Source organism: Hordeum vulgare, chromosome 6H (assembly GCF_904849725.1).
Source record: "Hordeum vulgare subsp. vulgare chromosome 6H, MorexV3_pseudomolecules_assembly, whole genome shotgun sequence".
NCBI lineage: Eukaryota > Viridiplantae > Streptophyta > Magnoliopsida > Poales > Poaceae > Hordeum > Hordeum vulgare.
The window spans coordinates 1,585,391-1,608,361 of NC_058523.1; the positions used below are offsets into that span (position 1 = coordinate 1,585,391).

General features: G+C 43.2%; 1 protein-coding gene across 1 annotated transcript; it reads right to left on the minus strand.

Annotated features, from left to right (window-relative positions):
* Nucleotides 1-9,670: 9,670 nt before the first annotated feature.
* LOC123402541 (leaf-specific thionin DB4) lies at nt 9,671-10,631 on the minus strand. Its single transcript, XM_045096465.1, has 3 exons — nt 10,251-10,631; nt 10,088-10,156; nt 9,671-9,993 (listed from the first exon to the last, which is right to left on the minus strand). The coding sequence occupies exons 1-3, from the start codon at nt 10,492-10,494 to the stop codon at nt 9,893-9,895; spliced, it is 414 nt and encodes a 137-aa protein (XP_044952400.1). The 5' UTR covers nt 10,495-10,631; the 3' UTR covers nt 9,671-9,892.
* Between the last annotated feature and the right edge of the window lie 12,340 nt (nt 10,632-22,971).

Here is a 22,971-nt window from a genome sequence, read left to right on the forward strand (position 1 = left end):
AGAGTATGAAGTATAGGAAGAGATCACGGTCAAAGTCTAAATGCACTCATAGGATCTGCATAGGATGTATCCTCTACTCCTATCTATTTATCAATAGAAATCTCTATGCTTTTCAAGTGTTGTAATTTGCTAGAGGTTGCACTTTTCGCCTCTGCATCACTAGCATTGTTGCTGAAAACATGTAAGTAGAGATCATTTGACCAATTTGAAGACCAAATTTATAATTAGAGACCATTCTTTGAAGATCTTCATGGTTTAGAGTGTTAAATTTGACATGTTGATGATTTCATCTTGTAGGTTGCCACGCGGATGCTCTTTGAACTACGATCTGGACATGAAGGCATTTGATTTAGTGCCAAATATTACTTACTAATGCCCGCAAAGCATCGTTGTGTATTATATTTTCTATGGAGCTATGTATGTATGGATGCTATGGAACTATATGTATATATGGATGCTATGGAATTATGGATGTATGGATACTATCGAATTTTGATATATGGATCATGAAATTTGTTATGCAACTTTGCATATATGTTATGTGTTGTGGATCAGTAAAACTATTGGACACATGTTATGTATTATATATTTGACATATATGTTATGTGCTGTTGAATTTGTGGTTTTGAAACAAAACATATATATGCCAGAATACCAGATACTAATGGAGCACCATGGGCTATACTAATTGCACACTGCCTGGTGAACCATTAGTATATATGCCCTGGGAGGCATACTAATGGAGCACCATGGGCTATACTAATGGCGCACTGCCTGGTGCGCCATTACTATATATGCCCTGGGAGGCATACTAATGGAGCACCATGGGCTATACTAATGGCGCACTGCCTGGTGCGCCATTAGTATAGTGTCACGGTTGTTGTTTACACATTTACCACATTAAAACAGGAAATGTCTGACGATGAATATTGGAAGTGTGAATATTGCGGCAACTGTCGGGGTATGTGCGACACGCCTCACCTACTATATATACGCCCATATAAAATATTCATATTGGTCTCGTTATTTAAAAGATTTTGGAGAAGCGGGAGGAACTCCTCCGAACGGAACGCATACGAGCGTTTCAAAGATTAATTTTCGGGATTTTTGCTGGAGTAGGTTATAGATCCGAAAGGAGAATACCACTTCACCAATTAATGCATGCATGTAATGGATCCGCAAGTTGTAGGAGAAATTATATATATATATATATATATATATATATATATATATATATATATATATATATATGGGTGTGTTATATAATATGTGCATGCATATATATGGTCCCTCTCGAAATTCTATGATATATGATTGGTCCTTCGAGATATCTTATGATATATGCATAACATGTACGGTATGTACTAGCGTAAGATATGTTTTAAATGAAAAAAAATTAAATAGAAAACATAAAATAAAAAGCAAAAGTAAACAATAAACCCCAAAACCCAAAATCACCATAGCCTGTAGTCCCAGATGATGTTACCAACCGGGACTAAAGATCCCGGCCACGCCACACACGCTGTCAGCCACGTGGAAAGGTATTATTCCCGGTTTGTAGCAAACCGGGACTAAAGGGGGAGGCGTCTTTAGTCCCAAGTTAATAGTCCCGGTTGATAAACCGGGCTATAGGCCCTTACCAACCGGGACTATGAACCACCAACAAGACCGAACAATTTTCCATTTCTTATTATATGGAAGTCTTATTGTTTTGATATATTTTTAGTAGGAACAGCCGTACATCGCCATCCTGATCCCCTATTGAAACACCGACATGTTAACGAGGGTAGAAGGCTCTCTTTCGTGTTTCACATATGCATTCGTCTCTTAGTAACTCCGTTGATTTAGGTTGTATGCTTGTGCGTGTTTCATGTATGTATTGTTCTCTTTGTTGGACTTCCGCATTTGTCTAGTTGGTAGACACCAAATATTCATGAAGCAACAAATACCTTAAACCCAAATACCAACGCAAAAATGCCTGCCTGAATAACATTTTTTTTACCATACTCACTCGTAGAAATGCAAGTTGCGGGTCCGGCATGAAGCTGCTAGTTCATTCAAGACATGCACCATCTCTTTCTACTTACTTGCATCTCCAAATAAATAATATACAACCACAATATGGGCAGCAATAATGCATGCCAATACACGACAAAATCGCACGAGAATCACGCAAGACAACCGACTAATTTATTGACTCAACTGTAGGGAACCACCCCACATATGGAAACACGGAAAAAAAAGTTTGTTCTTCATTGTTTTTTGCAAAAAAAGCTAATTCTATTACTGTAAAGATTACACCAATTGCATGTTTGACTCAATTAACCAAAGAATAGGTAAAGTGACGACCATGACCATGTGATGGCCGTTAAAGCGCCTTTGTTGGTTGTCATATTTCTCCAATCGGCGGCCCATGAAAACTCCAGTCTCTTTTCTCTCTTTTCTCTCTGGCGATGGCATAGTTGATTCCTATCGGCCATGGTGGAGAAAGACACTTAAAATGGAGATGGTAGAAGTAGTTTTTTTTAACGAGCATTGCTCTAGTTTGAACTCATTGTCGAGCAAGATAAAACAGCCGCTCGTCGTGGCGGTGCACTCTCATGCTAATGTGGAGAAGGACATCCAACGGCCGGGGTGTAACTGCTCGTAATATCCTTCAGTCCCCAACCTCTCCGTGTAATACTTGTTGACCTTCAATTTTATTAATAAAGCGAAATGAGTGGGCCTGTGCAGTCTACAATTATAGAATTTGTGGGCGGTGCTTTCAAAAACGGAATAAAAACTAGCTTGTGTACTAGTGATGGCACACGTGTGGTGGTTCCTTGCAATTATTGAAGATCGTAGGTCTAAACTTGTATGGAACCAGCAAATTATGGGAACTAACATAGATCTTAATAACACAAACAAAAAATCGACACACAACGTAGTTAAGATTCGTCAATTATTTTGTCCATCACATCTTCATGCTACTCCAGCGTCCAGCAGGATGCACGTCAGTAATTAATGGATGTACTAGACTCATTCAATGGCATCATGAGTATTACAACTACACGGGTATTTCGCAAGGCTGAGTATATGTGGTTTTATCGACGTGCATAAGACGGCTAAAATTTTATATCCTATCATACTAATCAAGTGTTGTTGGATTAGGTTAACTAGCCATCAACCCGTGCTTCTGCACGGGCTAGATATAGTCCTTTTTAATATTGTTCAGTAATTGCATACTACTACGATAATTAAATTTTGTCATATAAAAGAGTCAAAAATATGTACGAAAATATAATATAAAATAATTTATGTTCTGGCCAACAAAAATGTAGTTTGGCCATGACATATTATTCCTCGGATATACATTTACAAAAGGGAATCATGATGATCGAGTCCCATAATCAAAATGTAGTGGCTCACATGGGTTTGTTTTTTCTCCGAAGATGATGCATATATAAATCATGGAAATATTAAATAAACTGAAATTATCAGAAGAAGTACAACCTGTTTTCGAAACATTATTCTACCGACTACTTTTTGCATGAATGTGTGTTCCATTTTCTGTTCAATTCGTTTATCTAATATTGTATTGATTTGTCATGCTCGGTGTAAATATAGCACAACCACAATCCGACTTCATTCACATCGGAAAAAATACTCAGACAAAGAAAAACAAAGCAATTTCTGCATTTTAGATAATCTCCATCACATCTGTGTGCATTGCTTAGAGCTGACTCTTAAACTAAAGAACATTTGATTGTGAATGTATCTCTCGTGTATCGAATTAAAAAATTGAGTATACCGTAATACTTCAAAAACAATTACGAATTAATTTACAATTTAAGTGGGCATGGTTGCGAAAAATACACCTATTTGAAATAACAATAAAAATTACGGGGTTTATATTGATATATATTCTTTTGGGCATGCAACTTTATGTATATGTTCTTATTTAATATTTTGTATGGTGTGATTTCCCAACCCATAACGTTGGTCTTTATCATGCAATATTAGATAAACGAATTGAACAGAATATGTCTCTTCTTTCATGGAACAGAACGTGGGTTTTTACATGGGTCTTTATCATGCATTAACTCTTTAATAAAAAAAATATGTGTCTTCTTTCATTTTTGAGGGGAACATGCACGTGTTTTTCAGGAAATCGGGATATAGGCCTTTTTATCCTTGTGACTTGAACGTTCAGTACTATTCATTGTGTGTGCTACTGAAAATTTTTGAATGGAACATGCACGTGTTTTTTCCATAACCGGGTCATTATTTGTTTACTTTTTCTGTAGGCAGATAGAGGCACGTGTATTTTTAGTGCTTAGAACTTGAACGTGGTGATGCAGGACTCTTACATGTACGTGTTGGATTAGTCCTTCTACATGTACATGTTGTTGTGTTTTCTATAAAAAACTGAAATGGAATGTTTCACATGTCAGATGCCTATTTTTTGTGGCATGGGGTCATCCGCGTTACGTATGTTTCACAATCCAATGGTGTAATTAATTTTGATGATGTGGATTAATGAGAGATCCTTAAAAGGTGCCTCCAATAGGAAATACTCCCTCCATCCTAAAATTCTTGTCTTAGGTTTGTCTAAAAATGAATGTATCTAAATATTAAAACATGACTAGGTACATTCATATCTAGACAAATCTAAGACACAAATTTTAGAACGGAGGGAGTAAGAGATACTGAGCTTATTTTATAAAGGCTAGTAAAAGGGGTGGGGGCGTCCGGCTAGTTATTTTTGCATTCACACGCTTAAACTATGGCTATTTAACGTGATTTGCGAGCTACATAGTTATCTTCCTTAATCCTTACACATCAATCTAGATTCAAGTATATTATGAAAAATTGTTTCCAACCAATATTTTTCTGTAGAAAATAAATTAAATTGCTTGCCTTCCCAAGTAAGATATTATGTCATGAGAGACCAGTGACTCATATATACTTTGATTGTGCTTTTAGAAAATAATACACAAATCCTAAGATTTATTAGGGTAAATACCCAACCATAGCCATAACTTCCTCTTGGCTCGATATTTAGACTTTATGCGAGAACTTGTCAACCGAGGAACTATCATTTCTGTCACTCCATCCTCCTATTCAAATTTCGAGTTCTGTTCAACTAGCTACTTGATCAAACTTTACGTTCATGTATATCTATGATACCTAATTAAAGCTTAGTGGAGAAAACTTTCATGGTAACAACATGATAGCTCATATGTTGATTGTTGAATAGAATATGAAAACACATGGTCGTAATATAAAAGGATTGATTTAGAGGAAAAAATATAAAAAATGTAAAAATTACAATATATCACTTAATATATGCATGAATCATTTATATTGATTGGCCAAGGGTACAAATAGATTCACTGTGACGACTCTTATAGGAACAAGTAAGAAACATAAATACATACGTAAGATGCAACATAGGCTTTGATACAACTGGTGGTATCCAATACTATTGAAGATGAAATGGCAATACGACCTTGGCCATAGAAATCATGCATAAGAATGCATGATTAGGCTTCAACGGGTTGAAGGGCTGCACCCTCATTACAAAAACTGACGCATGGTCCAGAACTGTGGAGGTGATGACTCCGTGATCCACAATAATGGAGGTGATGACTCCGTGATCCATAATAATGGAGGTGAGCTGAAAGACAACATCGTTTCTGGCTACTGCAACCCTTACTGGATGGATTGAATAGTGTATTGTTGGTAATAGACCCATTACCCAACTAATCACTACAAGCAGCAATTGAATACTAGTTACATGCACTGGCAAAAACAACCTTATGTTTACTAAATAACCCTTTTGTTTTCATCTCTTTCTTGCCACCGTGCAGTCAATAATCTTCTGCATACTAAATAATGGTCATAGGTAAGTAATAATTTTGGAACTTTTATATCCATAGACTATTTCATACATAATTTGAATAATGGTCATATGTTGCTGGTTAATGTCTGGATTTCTAGCCTATTTCCCTATTTTATATTTGTATTTTTATTTTAGTAGATAATAGATGGATATATAGGTTAGAGTACTATATCACATTTACATGCCAACCCGCTGGTCCACACCATACAGGGACCATCTCAAAACTTCAGAGCCCATACTCAGATCTCTAATAACTTAAGAGAAATTATGAACCACCAACCAGCCGAAACAATTTTGCATTTTTATTATATGGAAGTCTTATTGCTTAGATCTTTTAGTAGGACGCAGCCTCCCATCACTATTGAAACACCAACATGATAAGGAGCCTAGAAAGTTGGCTTGCATGTTTCACGTATGCATTCGTCTCTTAGTACACCTGTTGATCTAGATTTTATGTCCGTGCGTGTTTCACCTTTTTATTTGTCTCTTTGTAGGACTCCCGCATTTGTCTAGTTGCTATAAACAAAGCATTCATGAAGAAACAAATATCTTAAACCCAAATAGCAACGCAAAAAATGTGAAAAGATGCCCAAATAACATTTTTCTTTAGAAGTTACCAATCTTACTGGTAGAAGTGTATGTTGCGGTCCCGCATAAAGCTGCTATTAAATTGATGACATGTTCCATCACTTTGTACTTACTTGCGTATATAAATCAATAATATACAATCATAATATGGGCAGGAATAATGCATGCCTATAGACGCCAAACTCATACGTGAATCACGCAAGACTATTGATTACATTTTAGGGAGCCACCACATATGTGGGATCACCAGTAGAAAAGGGTGTTCTTCCATTTTTTAACAAAAAAGTACCATGCGCAAATTCTATATCTTTATAAATTACGCTAAGTACCTATTGTACTCAATTAACCCAAAAAAACTAAAGAGGCGACGTCGACCATGTGATTGCAGTTAACTTGCCTTTGATTGTTGTCATCTTTCTCCAATCGGCAACCAATGCAAATTCCATTCTCTCTTATCTATTTTCTCTCTAGCGATGGCATAGTGGATTCCTATCATCCATGGATGAGAAGGCAGCAACGCCATTTCTTCAATTGGAGATGCCAGAGGTAGTTTTTTAAACAAGCATTGAACCCGCTCTTGGACAGGATAATGCAGCTACTCGTCATGGTGGTGTACTCTGATGCGCCTTCAGTCCCAACCTTTCCATGCAGTCTTTGTTGACCTTGAATTTGGTTAATAAATTAAAACGAGTGACCAAAGCATATAGGAGTGACTCGTCACCTCATCCTTTTTAGTAGTAGAATGCAGTGCATACTATAATTATTAATTCATGGCTGAGCTGGTTGCTGAGATTTATAAATGATGACTTAATTAGATTTGAAAATGGTGACTTAAACTAGTAAAAGGTGATTTAGATTTGAGTGTTTGTATCTGGCTTGCCAAGCTCTTGACTTAATTAAATTTCAGTGTTCCATCTGGCTTACCGACCAAGTGAAAGAGGGCATATTGTTTGTCCAATTTAGACAGCATATTTTATGCAAGATTTTCATTTAAAATCATTTTTTATTGTGAAGACATATTTTTTTATTGTGAATACTAATTTGTGAATACTAATTCCTAGAGAGAAGCTACTATCGTCATGAAGTAGGACAGTAAAATTTCATATCTAGGAGCCTAGATCTAAGTGCAACTTCGGTATTTCAGTGTACGCACCAGCTATGAATGATGACTCAACCTAAGTAGAAATATGTTTTGTAATAACTACTAAGCAACAAATATTTCCAAGTCACGTTGCCAGAGAAGGCAAAACACCACACGATAGTCAGTATATCAGCAGTAATTATTCTGACCAACTAACAAATTCCTTGTTGACCAATCCTGCAGCCCTTAGAGCATCTTTAGCAGACCCCATATATCAGCGAACCAAAAAGTTGTTTACAGTTTACGGAAAAACGGCTTCTCGGTCGTTGTCCACCACCGACCCGTAAATCTGTTATTTGCATTTTAATTTGAAGCATGAAAACACATTTTTTTGCTTCTTTATTTTCTGCAAAGACATTGGATACATAATGATTTACCAAATCTTTGAGGAACGGAAAGAAGGATATAAACCGTCGTTATTGCATTTAAAGAATACGCATTCGAGGTGTTGTCGCATACTAGCTAGATGTGAGCCGCAACACTGTCTCTGTGCAATCGTCGCACTGTATGAGCGGCATCGGCAAGCCGACGAGCCGCTGCACGAGCACCGAGCCTGGTCGACGGTCGACCGAGGCCTTGCTGGCAAACCAACGATGACGACTAGAAGACGATCCAGTACCTGCATGCGGCACTGGCGCTTTTCCAGGACTCTGCGTAGTGCTCCGCGACCAATCCATGGCTGGGCGCAGCCGCTGGTGGCCGGGAATGTTAGATCCCACAGGCACGACAAACAGTCGCCGATATGCAACTTTTCGACCAGCCGAGGCAGCAAGAAGGGGTCCGACGCGTTTGAGGGGTCTTATCGGGTAACTTTTTCGGCATGGACTCGTATTTTTACGGTTGTTTTACAGGTCGGGGCATTATTCGGGATCTGCTAGGGATGCTTTTATTCTTGTCTCTCACATCTCTATCATCCCTTTGTGGCAAGAAAAAAAAATCTATCGTCTCTATTGTCTATTCGGGATCTGCTAAGGATGCTTTTATTCTGGATATGCTAGGGATGCTCTTATTCGGGATCTGCTAGGGATGCTTTTACAAGTGATTGCGCTGTCGGCCCTGACGGCTTAACTTATTTATACATAACGAGATTAGCACACATCATCCTTGCCTATTGTATACTCGTGTACCACGAGTATTCAAGCATCCCATATTATTACCATGAGTGTGCTAGCATGTGAATACCCTACATACATATTCTCAAACAAAGAAACAAATTTATATTGCATACCCGCACTTCATTAAAGAAATATTCAGAATAAAGAAATATATACGCGTGAGATGCCCCAGTATATAGAGTCACATGAAGTTTTTTCTTAAGTATTATCATAGATACGTCCAGTGAACAAGAAACAAACTATGAGTATTATTAGGGTTGGTTTGTGCATAGAACTATCTCCAGTAACTAATTTTGATCAGTTTTGTGACCGAAACACAGTCGAGGTCACTGCGTTTTTTATTTGGAGTATTACTTAAAGTGACTCTATGAACATACTCTCATTTTCATTTGGTTTGTAGTCCAAATCCATATCTCCCTTTTACAAGGCCACAAATATGAGGGCGCACAAGTCTATAATGTTAGATTCAAGATGCTCAAAAGGAAATACAATCGACACAAAAATATAGCTGGATATACTATTATTGTGCGACGATTTGGGTCATCGCCAAACAATGTATAGAAATTCCCTAGAACACTAGAATTTTTCAAATTTTAAGGGGCAATTTGGTGGTTATATACGCTCGTCGTGGCCTAACGAGTTAGCAATCAAAGTTATATGTCTCCACCGACCGCCCCTCCTCCCTTAGTGATCATAGTTGTCCTAAAATACGCAAAACATGTTGGTGATTACCATTAATTTCCTGCTAGCAACATTCTGTTCGACTAGCCAATTGATGGCCCTTTGAGTTCCTTTATATCGTGTAACGCCTAATTAATATTTAGTGGTGAAAAAACTTTCACGGTAAAAACATGATAGCTCATATGTTCAAAGGTAAATATAATCTCAAAATGTGGGGACTTAATATAAAACGATTGATATACATGAAACAACATCGGAAAATTTGAAAATTGTAGTGTATCACATAATATATCCATGGAACTTTTATATTAAGCCAAGGGTACAAATAGATTCATCGTGGCGACTCTTATTGGAACAAGGGAAAAAGACAAATACATAAGTAAGATGATACATTGGCTTCCATACAGCTGATGGTATCAAGATTATTCAAGACAAAATGACAATACGACCTTGGCCATAGAAATCATGCACAAGAAGGCATGATTAGGCTTCAACAGACTGAATGACTGCACCATCATTACAGAAACGGGCACATGCGTTGCTGCAGAGTCCCATGTCGAATTTCATCTCTTGGCCACGGAAAACTGTTACAAAATAGTTGACGTTATGTATGTCTAGAACACAAATGTTTTCTATGAGATGAATAAAAAATATAAAAATGTGGTAAATTAAAATTACCATTGTCCATGTTGTCACAGACAGAATTCCTGCATCCAATGGTGCAGTACTGAGTGACATCTGGTTCACCTGCCAAAGTAATTTGAACAATAAGTATGTAAATAATTTCATGTTAGCAGGTCATTATGAACAAGTTGAAAAGAATAACAATGATATCTCTTACCGGATTCAGGGAGAAGATTCAGTTTAGGATAGTCACTAGGGCATTTTGGACCACTTATGATTTTACAACGACAAGCACCTGCGCAGACTGGACGGGAACCACCCGCGAAACGGCAAGTGTTGTAGCAGTTTCTAGCTAACGTGTCCTTGCAGCAACTTTTTCCCTCCACCTGGACCTGCTCCAGAACTAAACCCAGTATGAGAACACAAATGACCACACTCTTAATACTCTTGCTGGGTGCCATGGTTGGCTTCTTGGCTTTAATTTCTCCAGAAGAATGAGAAATGGCTATGTTGGATTGATGGAAATCCTAGAACACGAGGCTCCTATTTATAGAGGGAAAGTAGTGTGTTGGTACCACTCAGTTTCTGCCGCTGCAAATATCTCTCTCACTCAACCACTATTTCGCAGTAATAGGAAGTCACATGGGTTTGGTCTCTTGTATCCACAGGAGGAGGGTCTCACCAATGGGGCCATGCATCTACTGTCTTGCATGAGAGCAGCTAATTAGTTACCAACCACGTACTCTATAAAATTGATAGAGGAGTGCCTCATCACCTCATCATTTATAGTAGTAGAATGTAGTGCCAGATATTTATGAATTCATGGCCGATGATAGCTAATAATCTAGCGTGACAGATCACCAGCGTTGCTAAGTGTCTGAATGATGCCGCAGCCGCAGGTGCAGTAGTTTTAGTTCAGTTTCGTCAGTTTCGTCAGTTAGAGACTTTCTCTCGTTTCTGTTAGTCAGCGCCTGAGGACGCGGTGTGTGCGCTCCCGAGGCCTTAGATCACGGCACGAGCTCGCCCTTGATCGTGGGATGGCACGATCCGGTAGAGGGGGTAGCTCCTGATCCGTTTTTCCCGTTTAGCAAGTGAATAAGAGGAAGAAACAGAAAAGCAGCAAGTTAGTTGCGCTGCGCAAAACCTCATCGTCTACCTCCCGCTCCTCTCGCCATAGCCGTAGCTAAGTCACTCTGGCTCGATAGAGAGCGTTAGTGCTGACAATTTGCATCAGAGCGAGGCGTCGATCTTGGGAATGACAGGCCCAGACGATTTCGGTAGCAAGTCGACGGCCACTCGCGGGCACGGGTCTCCGACGGCAACGAGCTTGCTGTGGCAGAGAGGTCTACGGCGCGGATGGCTCGGGAAACAGGCAGTGCGGCATGGCCGCAGCTGACCCGGACCAACTACACTGACTGGGCCGTCCTCATGCAGGTCATGATGGAAGGTCGACATTTGTGGGATGTTGTGCAAACGGGCACGACAGAGCGGAGTGACGATCGGCTCGCGCTCGCGGCGATCCTGCGCGGGGTGCCTCCGGAGATGGCACCCACTCTTGCCGGCAAGGCCACGGCGAAGGAGGCGTGGGATGCCCTGAAGACGATGCGTCTTGGAGTGACGCACGTCCGCGAGGTGAAGCTCGCGACCATTGCCAAGCAGTACAACGACATCCGCTTCACCGACGGCGAGACCATCGACGATTTCGCCATGCAGATCATGAACATGGTGGCCCATATGGCGCAGCTCGGCGAAACCCTCCTGGAGAAGCGCATCGTCCGCAAGTTCCTCTCCGTCGTCCCGAAGAGGTATTCGCAGATCGCTCTGTCAATAGAAACCCTAGTTGACCTGGACACGCTTTCCGTGGAAGAGCTCACCGGGCGACTGAGGGCTGCCGAGGAGAGGTACGATGTCGATCAGGTTGAGACAGGTGTTGGGCGCCTTCTGCTCACAGCGGAGGAGTGGAGCGCACGCCAGCACCAAAACGACAACAACGGATCCGGGGGGAGCGGCTCCGGGTCAGGACGCGGCGGTGGACGCCGTGGGCGAGGCCGTGGACGAGGCGGCGGACGCAGCTCAAACAGCCGCGCAAAGGCCATAGACCAGTGCTGCCACTGCAACAAGTATGGGCACTGGGCACATGAGTGCAGGACGCGCCTCCGCGAGGAGCGCGCGTAGGCGAACCTTGTGGAACAAGGCGAGCAAGCTGGAGGCAGGCACGACGATGATACAACGCTCCTGATGGCGGTGATCGCCAATCCCCCAACAGGGATCATGGAGGAGCACGTCATGCTAAATGAAGAGCGTGCAGAGGCGAACCTGGGCGCCGAGGAGGTGTCGTGCGATGGCCGCTGGTTCTTGGACACCGGGGCGTCCAACCACATGAGTGGCGATCGGTCCGCGTTCGCAGAGCTGGACGAGGGCGTCACAGGCAGCGTCAGGTTTGGAGACGGCTCCAGCGTGGCCATCAGGGGTCGCGTCACGGTCACGTTCGCCGTGCGCAACGGTGACCACCGTGCCCTCACCGACGTCTACTACATCCCGCGTCTCAAGACAAGCATCATCAGCCTCGGACAACTGGATGAGCACGGCTGCACCACCAAGATCCGCGACGGCGTCCTGACGCTCTACGATCGCCGCCAGAACGAGTTGGCACAGGTATGCCGAAATGGCAGACGCCTGTATGTTGTGCGGTTGGATATTGCACACCCCGTCTGTCTAGCAGCACATGGCGGCGATGAGGCGTGGAAGTGGCATGCCAGGCTTGGCCACCTCCACTTCGACGCACTCCGGCGCATGGGGCGAGCTGACATGGTGCGCGGGATGCCGCTGGTGGAGCACGCAGGGGAGATCTGCGATGCTTGCCTGGTGGGGAAGCAACGACGTGCTCCTTTCCCCTCTCAGGCGAGGTACTGAGTGACTAGGCCAATCGAGTTGGTTCACGCTGACCTCTGCGGGCCCATCGCTCCGGCCACTCTCGACGGCAAGCGGTATTTCATGCTCATCGTCGATGATCACAGACGATATATGTGGGCTATGATGCTGCCGGCAAAGGACGCCGCCGCGGCCAGCATCAAACGCTTCGTCGCCGCGGCCGAGGCAGAGCAGGGGGCAGGACTGCGTGTGTTCCGAACGGATCGGGGCGGCGAGTTCACCTCCAGCGCGCTGGGAGACTACTTCGCAGACCAAGGCATGGAGAGGCACCTGACAGCGCCCTACTCGCCGCAGCAGAACGGCGTGGTGGAACGGCGGAACCAGACCGTCGTGGGCATGGCCAGAAGCATGCTCAAGGAGAAGAATATGCCTAGCTACTTCTAGGGCGAGGCCGTAGCGACTGCGGTGTTCATCCTGAACAGATCATACACCCGCAGCGTAGACGTAAAAACCCCGTACGAGGCCTGGTACCGCAAGAAACCTGCCGTGCACTTCCTGCGAGTGTTCGGTTGCATCGCCTATGTCAAGAACACGCGGCCAGGCTTGAGAAAGCCCGACGACCGCAGCACGAAGATGGTCTTCATCGGTTACGAGGCGGGCCCGAAGGCGTACAGGGTGTACGACCCGCTCACCAAGCGCGTGTACGCCTCGCGAGACGTGGTGTTCGATGAGAGCGCGAGCTGGGACTGGAGCGGCGCCGGGCACACGGCGGAGCCGCTCGTTGTCCACCACGAGGTCCCCGCCACCACAGGAGGGCGGAGCAAGCACCAAGAAGAAGATCACGTCGCCACGCCAAGCTCACCATCCACGCCCGTGGCCGACTCTCCGCCACGCCGCAGAGCGTGGCCACGATCGGGTCACCAGCAACACCGCGGACCGGCGGGTCCACGGAGCCACCAGGCATGAGGACGCCCCCGGTGGCTGCTCCAGAGGGGGTGGAATTCATCACACCACCTACGACGCAGCATGATTCCTTCGACGCTGATGACGATCCGTTCACGGGGCATCGCTTCCGTCCTCTTGCGGACGTGTACGCCGGCACGGCCAAGTCGACTTTGCTGACGGAGCGACTCCTACTGGCCGAAGAGGAACCGGCTACCTTTGCCGAGGCCGCGTCCCAGGAGAGCTGGCGGAGCGCGATGCTGGAGGAGCTGGCATCCATCAAAGAAAATGGCAGCTGGACACTGACAGATTTGCCTGCAGGTCACACAGTAATCGGCCTCAAATGGGTGTTTAAGCTGAAAAAGGACGCCTCCGGCGCCATCATCAAGCACAAAGCAAGGCTTGTCGCGAGGGGATTCGTACAGAAGGAAGGCGTGGACTACGACGACGCATTCGCGCCCGTGGCGAGACTGGACTCGGTGCGTGTCATGGTGGGCACGACTGCAGAACGCGGCTGGGAGCTGCACCACCTCGACGTCAAGTCAGCGTTCCTCAACGGGGAGCTCAAGGAAGAAGTGTACGTCGCCCAGCCGCCAGGTTTCGCACGGAGAGGTGAGGAGCGCAAGGTTTTCCGGCTCCACTAGGCGCTGTATGGACTACGGCAGGCGCCACGAGCTTGGAACGACAAGCTTGATTGCACCATGCAACAACTTGGGTTTGCAAGCTGTCCGTCAGAGCACACCATGTACGCGCGCGGACAGGGACAAGCACGGCTGCTGGTTGGAGTCTACATCAACGAACTCGTCGTCACCGGAGCAGACGCCAAGGAGATCCAAAGCTTCAAGAAGGAGATGATGGCCAGGTTTCGCATGAGTGATCTCGGTTTACTTAGCTTTTACCTGGGCTTAGAAGTGAAGCAGGGAGCTAGAGACATCACCCTGTCGCAGGCGGCTTACGCTGGAGAGCTGCTGGAGTGAGCGGGCATGGCGGATTGCAACCCGACGAACGTGCCCATGGAGCCGCGCCTCAAACTCAGCAAGGAGGGACCAGAACCTCGCGTGGATGCTACAGATTACAGGAGCATCATCGGTGGTCTTCATTACCTCACCCACACGCGGCCAGATATTGCCTTCGCGGTAGGCTATCTGAGTCGGTTCATGGAGGCGCCAAACACTGCGCATCTGGCCGCCGTCAAGCACCTTCTTCGCTACATCGCCGGCACTCACAGGTACGGTTGCAAGTACATAAAGGGGGGATGTGGAGGTTTGATTGGCTACAGCGACTCGGACATGGCTGGCGACATTGATGACCGCAAAAGTACCTCCGGCAACATCTTCTTTCTCGGGGGAGCTCCGATCACCTGGCCATCACAGAAGCAGAAGATCATCGCGTTGCCCTCATGCGAAGCCGAGTACGTGGCCGCAACGACTGCGGCGTGCCAGGGGACTTGGCTGAGCGGGCTCTTAGGAGACCTGCTGGCAGAGGAGACCGACGCCATCACCATCTTTGTCGACAACAAGTCGGCCATCCAGCTGTGCAAGAATCCCGTCTTCCATGACCGAAGCAAGCACATTGATGTGCGATACCACTTCATCCGAAGGTGCGTGGAGGAGGGAAGAATCAAAGTCGAACACACTTCCACCGGCGATCAGCTCGCAGACATTTTCACAAAATCCCTCGGACGCACTCGGTTTCTAGAGATGCGCTCACGAATTGGTATGGTTGAGGTTTAGATAGCTCGTCACGACTAGCTTAGGGGGATATTGATAGCTAATAATCTAGCTTGACAGATCACCAGCGTTGCTAAGTGTCTGAATGATGCCGCAGCCGCAGGTGCAGTAGTTTTAGTTCAGTTTCGTCAGTTTCGTCAATTAGAGACTTTCTCTCGTTTGTGTTAGTCAGCGCCTGAGGACGCGGTGTGTGCGCTCCCGAAGCCTTAGATCACGGCACGAGCTCGCCCTTGATCGTGGGATGGCACGATCCGGTAGAGGGGGTAGCTCCTGGTCCGTTTTTCCCGTTCAGCAAGTGAATAAGAAGAAGAAATAGAAAACCAGCAACTTAGTTGCGCTGCGCAAAACCTCATCGTCTACCTCCCGCTCCTCTCACCATAGCCGTAGCTAAGTCACTCCGGCTCGACAGAGAGCCTTAGTGCTGACAGCCGAGTTGGCGACTTAGATTTGTAGATGATGACTTAATTAGATTTGTAAATGATGACTTCCAATTTTTCTAAATGGTGATTTATATTTGAGTGTTTGCGTCTGGCTTGCCAAGCTGGTGGCTTAATTAAATTTTATTGTTGCATCTCGCTTGACAAACATATGAAAGAGGGATTAAAGTTTTCCAAACTTAGAAACCTTATAATATGCAAGGCTTACATTAAAAATGCAAGGTTGGCGGCGACCGCCTTCCTCCACTCGAGGTCTTCGAGCTCCTCGGCGTGACGTCGGCGCTCCGCCTCCTCGCGCACGCTCCGCTCGGCGATGACAACTGCAACGACGTCGACGTCGGCGACGTACTCTTCCGGCCCGATGACTCCGTGATGGCATCATAGGATGGCAATACATCATTGGACATAATATGATGGCAATACATCACTACTAGAGTGGACCGCTGAATATAGATGGGGGAAGGTGATGGAGGTGTTGGTGAAGATGACGGAGGTGTTGGTGTAGATCGTCGTCACACGATGATGTCCCGGGCGGCGTTCCGGCGCCGCAGGGAGAGAGGGGGGGAGAGCCCCCTTCTTCTTCTTCTTCCTTGACCTCCTCCCTAGATGGGAGAAGGGTTTCCCCTCTCGTCCATGGTCTCCATGGCGGCGGAGGGGCAAGAGCCCCTCCGAGATTGGATCTCTCTCTCTGTGTCCTTCTGTTTCTGCGTTGCCAGATACTGACTTTCACCGTTTCTTAAATTCCTATAGACCGTAACTCCGATTGGGCTGAAATTTTAACACGATTTTTTTCCGGATGTTAGATTTCTTGCGGCGAAAGAAGGGCCCCAACCGCCTTAGGGATTGGTCACAAGCCGGCCAGCCGCGTCATCCCCTAGGGCGCGCATAGGGGGCTTGTGACCTCCTCGGGCATCGTTTCGCGTAAATTCTTCTTCCAAAAATCATAAATATTCCAGAAAAATACCCGTAGGTTTTTTATTGCGTTTGGACTTCGTTTCGTATGGATAATCTGCGAAACAAAAAACATGCAACAAACATGAACTGGCACTGCGCACTGGATCAATATGTTAGTCCCAAAAATAGTATAAAAAGTTGCCAAAAGTATATGAAAGTTGTAGAATATTGGCATGAAACAATAAAAAATTATAGATACGACGGAGACGTATCAGCATCCCCAAGCTTAATTCCTGCTCGTCCTCGAGTAGGTAAATGATAAAAAAGATAATTTTTGATGTGGAATGCTACCTAGCATAATCTTGATCATATAATCTAATCATGGCATGAATACGGAAACACGAGTGATTCGAAGCAATAGTCTATCATTTTACATAAAGACAATAATATTTCAAGCATACTAACAAAGCAATCATGTCTTCTCAAAATATCATGGTCAAAGAAAGTTATCCCTAAAAAATCGTATAGTCCGGCTATGCTCCATCTTCCCCACACAACGTATTTAAATCACGCACAACCCCCGTTTTAGCCAAGTAATTGTTTCATACTTTAGTGCTCTCAAACTTTTTCAACTTTCACGCAATACATGAGCATGAGCCATGGACATAGCACTATAGGTGGAATAGAATATGGTGGTTGTGAAGAAGACAAAAATGAGGAGATTGTCTCACATCAACTAGGCATATCAACGGGCTATGGAGATGCCCATTAATAGATATCAATGTGATTGAGTAGGGATTGCCATGCAACAGATGCACAAGAGCTGTAAGTGTATGAAAGCTCAAAAGGGAACTAGTGGGTGTCGATCCAACTCGCTTGCTCACGAAAACCTAGGGCAATTTGAGGAAGCCCATCATTGGAATATACAAGCCAAGTTCTATAATGAAAATTTCCCACTAGTATATGAAAGTGACAACATAGGAGACTCTCATCATGAAGATCATGGTGCTACTTTAAAGCACAAGTGTGGTAAAGGATAGTAGCATTGCCCTTCTCTCTTTTCTCTCTTTTTTTACAATTATTTTTATTATTTTCTCTTTTTTCTGGTGGGCTTCTTTGGCCTTTTTTTTATTTGGGCTTCATTGGCCTATTTTATTACTTCCTCACATGGGACAATGCTCTAATAATGATGATCATCACACTTTTATTTACTTACAACTCGATATTTAGAACAAAATATGAGTCTATATGAATGCCTCTCGCGGTGTACCGGAATGTGCAATCATCTAGCGTAGCAATGACATCAAAAAACGGACAAGCCATGAAAACATCATGCTAGCTATCTTACGATCATGCAAAGCAATATCACAATGATGGTGCTTGTCATAATAAACGGAACGATGGAAGTTGCATGGCAATATATCTCGGAATGGATATGGAAAAGCCATAATAGGTAGGTATGGTGGCTGTTTTGAGGAAGGATATATGGTGGGTGTAATGCACCGGCGACAGTTGCGTGGTACTAGAGAGGCTAGCAATGGTGGAAGGATGAGAGTGCGTATAATCCATGGACTCAACATTAGTCATTCATAACTCACATACTTATTGCAAAAGTCTATTAGTCATCGAAACAAGGTACTACATGCATGCTCCTAGGGGAAGGGTTGGTAGGAGTTAACCATCGCGCGATCCCGACCTCCACACAAAGGATGACAATCAATAAATAAATCATGCTCCAAATTCGTCACATAACGGTTCACCATACGTGCATGCTACGAAATCACAAACCTTAACACAAGTATTTCTACGAATACACAATTACTCAATAGCATGACTCTAATGTCACATCTTCATGTCGCAAAACTATTGCAAGGAATCAAACATATCATATACAGTGATCTACAAGTTTTATGTAGGATTTTATGACTAACCATGTGAATGACCAACTCCTATTAACTCTCTAAATAGGTATAAGTGAAGCATGAGAGTTTAGTTATTTCTACAGAAGATATGCCCCGCTCTAACAAATATAAGTGAAGCAAAAGAGCATTCTACAAATGGCGGTTTTCTATGTGTAGGGAAACGGGCAATACAAACTTCAAATGATATAAGTGAAGCACATGAAGCATTCTATAAAGCCACACTCAAAAGATATAAGTGAAGTGCAAAGGGCATTCTATAAATCAACCAAGGACTATCTCATACCAGCATGGTGCATAATATAAAAATGGAAAATAAACACAAAAGACGCTCCAAGGATTTGCACATATCATGTGACGAATAAAAATATAGCTCCGAGTAAAATTACCGTTAGATTGTAGACGAAAGAGGGATGCCTTCCGGGGCATCCCCAAGCTTAGACGCTTGAGTCTTCCTTGAATATTACCTTGGGGTGCCTCGGGCATCCCCAAGCTTAGGCTCTTGCCTCTCCTTATTCCTTCATCCATCGTGGTCTCACCCAAAACTTGAAAACTTCAATTACACAAAACTCAACAAAACCTTCGTGAGATCCGTTAGTATAATAAAGTAAATCACCACTTTAAGTACTATTGTGAAGTCATTCCAAATTCATATTACCATTATATATACTGTAATCAAACTTCACCATGGTTCATACCCCCCGATACTACCCATAGATTCATCAAAATAAGAGAACAATGCATAGAAAACAGAATATGTCAAAAACAGAACAGTCTGTAGTAATATGAACGTATACCACACTTATGATACTACAAAAATTCTGAAACAACTATGGTAATTAAGGCAACTTTTATATCAATCAGCTGCAAAAAGAATAAACTCAATATCATTCTCTATATAGAAATAAGAAATGATTTCGTGATTGCAAAGTTTCTGTCTTTTTCAGCATGATCAAACAACTATCACCCAAACTAATCATAAAGGCTTTACTTGGCACATTATTTTCATAATACAATGGAATTTCACAAGGGGATAATTATTATTGCGAGAAGCTTCCATGAAAAATTCTACATTGTTTCCATGAGCATGAACACAAGTGTTTCAAGGTCGACCCTCACTTCCGCAATGCATCACCTTTCAATCGATTCTCTTTTGGAAAAAGTTTTAAGTTCCCCTATATATTTTTTTGTTTTTAAAATAAATAAAAGCACTCAACAGAACTAAATGACTCTCTAAAACTTTCGGGATGTCTCCCAGGCAGGGCTTTCTTTAATGGCATTATGCTAGGTCTAAAGTGCTCAAGAAATGGATCCACCCGGATCCCAAGGTATATCAAAGTCAATTTTAATTAACAATGTTTTGTAATTTAGTAGTGAGCACAAGGTAATATATATCATGGAATGACGAAGTCTTACTCTCTTCCTATGCATTGGCATGTCATAAAACAATAATTCATGCACATCAAGTAAAGGCCAATACATAGCATAAGCAGTTCCTTGCAGTTTTATCGTACTGGAAGCATAGAGAGGTGGAGATGTAGTTCCTCTCTCGTAATAATTGCAAGTAGGAGCAGCAAGCACACGCATATTATATTCATCAAAATCATCATGTGCAATAGTAGAAGGCAACCCATCTATGTAATCCCTATAATAAGAGCAAACTTCTCCGATATAGTGTAGTTGGGAGAGTTCAAAAAGATGATAGGTCTATCATAAGTGGGTGCGATAGCAACAATTTCATGTTTAACATAAGGAACTACAGCAAGTTCATCTTCATAAGCATCATTCATATTGGCATCATGGCCACAAGCATAGCAAGCATCAAGTTCATAAAAAACGGATATTTCAAACGAATCCAAGGGATCATAGCAATCAACATAGCATTCATCCTTCGGTAAGTACGAAGGTAAATTAAACAATGTATGAGTTGAATAGTTACTCTCATTAGAAGCTGGGCACGGGTAGCTAGTCCGCTCTTCCTCCTTTTGTTTTTCGCTCTCCTCATCGTCTTTTTCATCTAATCAGCTCACACTTTCAGCATTTTCTTTTTCCATAGTTTCCTGCAAAGTATTAGTCTCTTCTTGGGTAGTGTAGAATTTCTCCATAAATTAATCTATATGGGCACTATATTCATAATTAGTATAACAATAACGAAGCATAACCAAATTTTCAGATCGGTAAGCAGCATCATCATTATCTTCACATCTTTTAAACAAAGCTTCAATTTAATAAGAACCCATAAAAGCAACAAACTCTTCTATTTGTTCCACATCATAGTAATCATATATACCATTAGCATAAGAAGCCAAGGTTGCATTAGCATTAAATTTACAAGAAAAGGGAAGGCGTTGAGCCTTCATCCTAGAGCAACAAGTAACATCATATCTCGAGCATAGCTCCCGAGCATACCATTTCAACATATGAATTTGATCCCATAATAGTTTCCCTTTTTGAGTCAAGCGATAATCCCTAAAGTATTCACGTTGATCCAACGTCTATCCCATTATATTGTTGAATTGGGTTTTCTCAGGATTATTAAAGAATTGCATAATATTTTCCACATAACGAGCATCGAGGGTTTTAGGAGGTTCCCCATCTCCATGAGTAGCAAGTACACCTAATTTTTTGGTAATTCGTGTTCCATATCCATAACTAAAGATAGAGAACAACTTAGAACAGCAAATAAATCTACTTAGTGATAAAGCAAACAAGCACACACGAGAATATTCAACTCACGCTATTGCTCCCCGGCAACGGTGCCAGAAAAAGGTCTTGATAACCCACATGTATAGAGGATCAATTGTAGCCTTTCTCTATAAGTAAAAGTGTCGAACCCAACGAGGAGCTAAAGGTAGGACAAATATTCCCTCAAGTTCTATCGACCACCGATACAAGTCTAAGCACACTTTACGTTCGCTTTACCTACAACAAGTATGAAACTAGAAGTACTTTGTAGGAGTGATAGGATAGCCTAGCAAGAAAATAAAGAACACGTAAGTAAAATTAGGAGCTGCTAAGACAAAGAAACAATTACGTTAGTTTAACGAGTGTGGAAAAGTGGTGGTAGGAGTTGCGGAATTGTCCCTAAGTAATTGACTACGTTACTAGACCGATAGCTAGTTTTATGTGGGCGAGGCCACTCCTAGCATGTCATCCCTTACTTGGAATTCTATGCACTTATGATTGGAACTATTAGCAAGCATTCGCAACTACTAACGTTCATTAAGGTAAAACCCAACCATAGCAATAAGATATATTGGTCCCCCTTCAATCCCGTATGCATCAATTTCTATGCTAGGCTGAAGGTTCTGTCACCCTTGCCTTCCAATACATAGTCCTATCAACATACTACTAACCCTATGGTGTGATCCACGCGCGCGCTCATATGATGGGTGATATCCCACAAGTATAGGGGATCGCAACAGTTTTCGAGGGTAGAGTATTCAACCCAAATTTATTGATTCGACTCAAGGGGAAGCGAAAGAACATTCTCAAGTATTAGCAGTTGAGTTGTCAATTCAACCACACCTGAAAGATTTAGTGTCTGTAGCAAAGTATCAGTGGCAAGGTAGTATGATAGCAGCAGTAGCAACAATAACCAGTAGCCGCAAAGTAACAACAATAGCAACAGAGTAACAACAGTAGTAGTGACATCAGTAGCGGCAAAGTAACGTAGCAAGGACCAGTAGGTAAAACTCGTAGGCATTGGATCGGTGATGGATGAGTATGCTGGATGTGATTCATCATGTAACAGCTATAACGTGGAGAGATAAGTAACTAGCTCCCGTTCGTCAATCTAATGTAGGCATGTATTCCGTATGTAGTCATACATGCTTAGGGAAAAGAACATGCATGACATCTATTGTCCATCCCTCCCGTGGTAGCGGGGTCCTAATGGAAACTACGGGATATTAAGGTTCTCCTTTTACTAAAGAACCGGACCAACGCATTAACACTTGGTGAATACATGAACTTCTCATACTATGGTCATCTCCGGGAGTGGATCCGGCTACTGTCACTCCGGGGTTGCCGGGTCATAACACATAGTAGGTGATTACAACTTGCAACATAGGATCTAAAACACACATATATTGGCGACAACATAATAGGTTCAGATCTGAAATCATGGCACTCGGGCCCTAGTG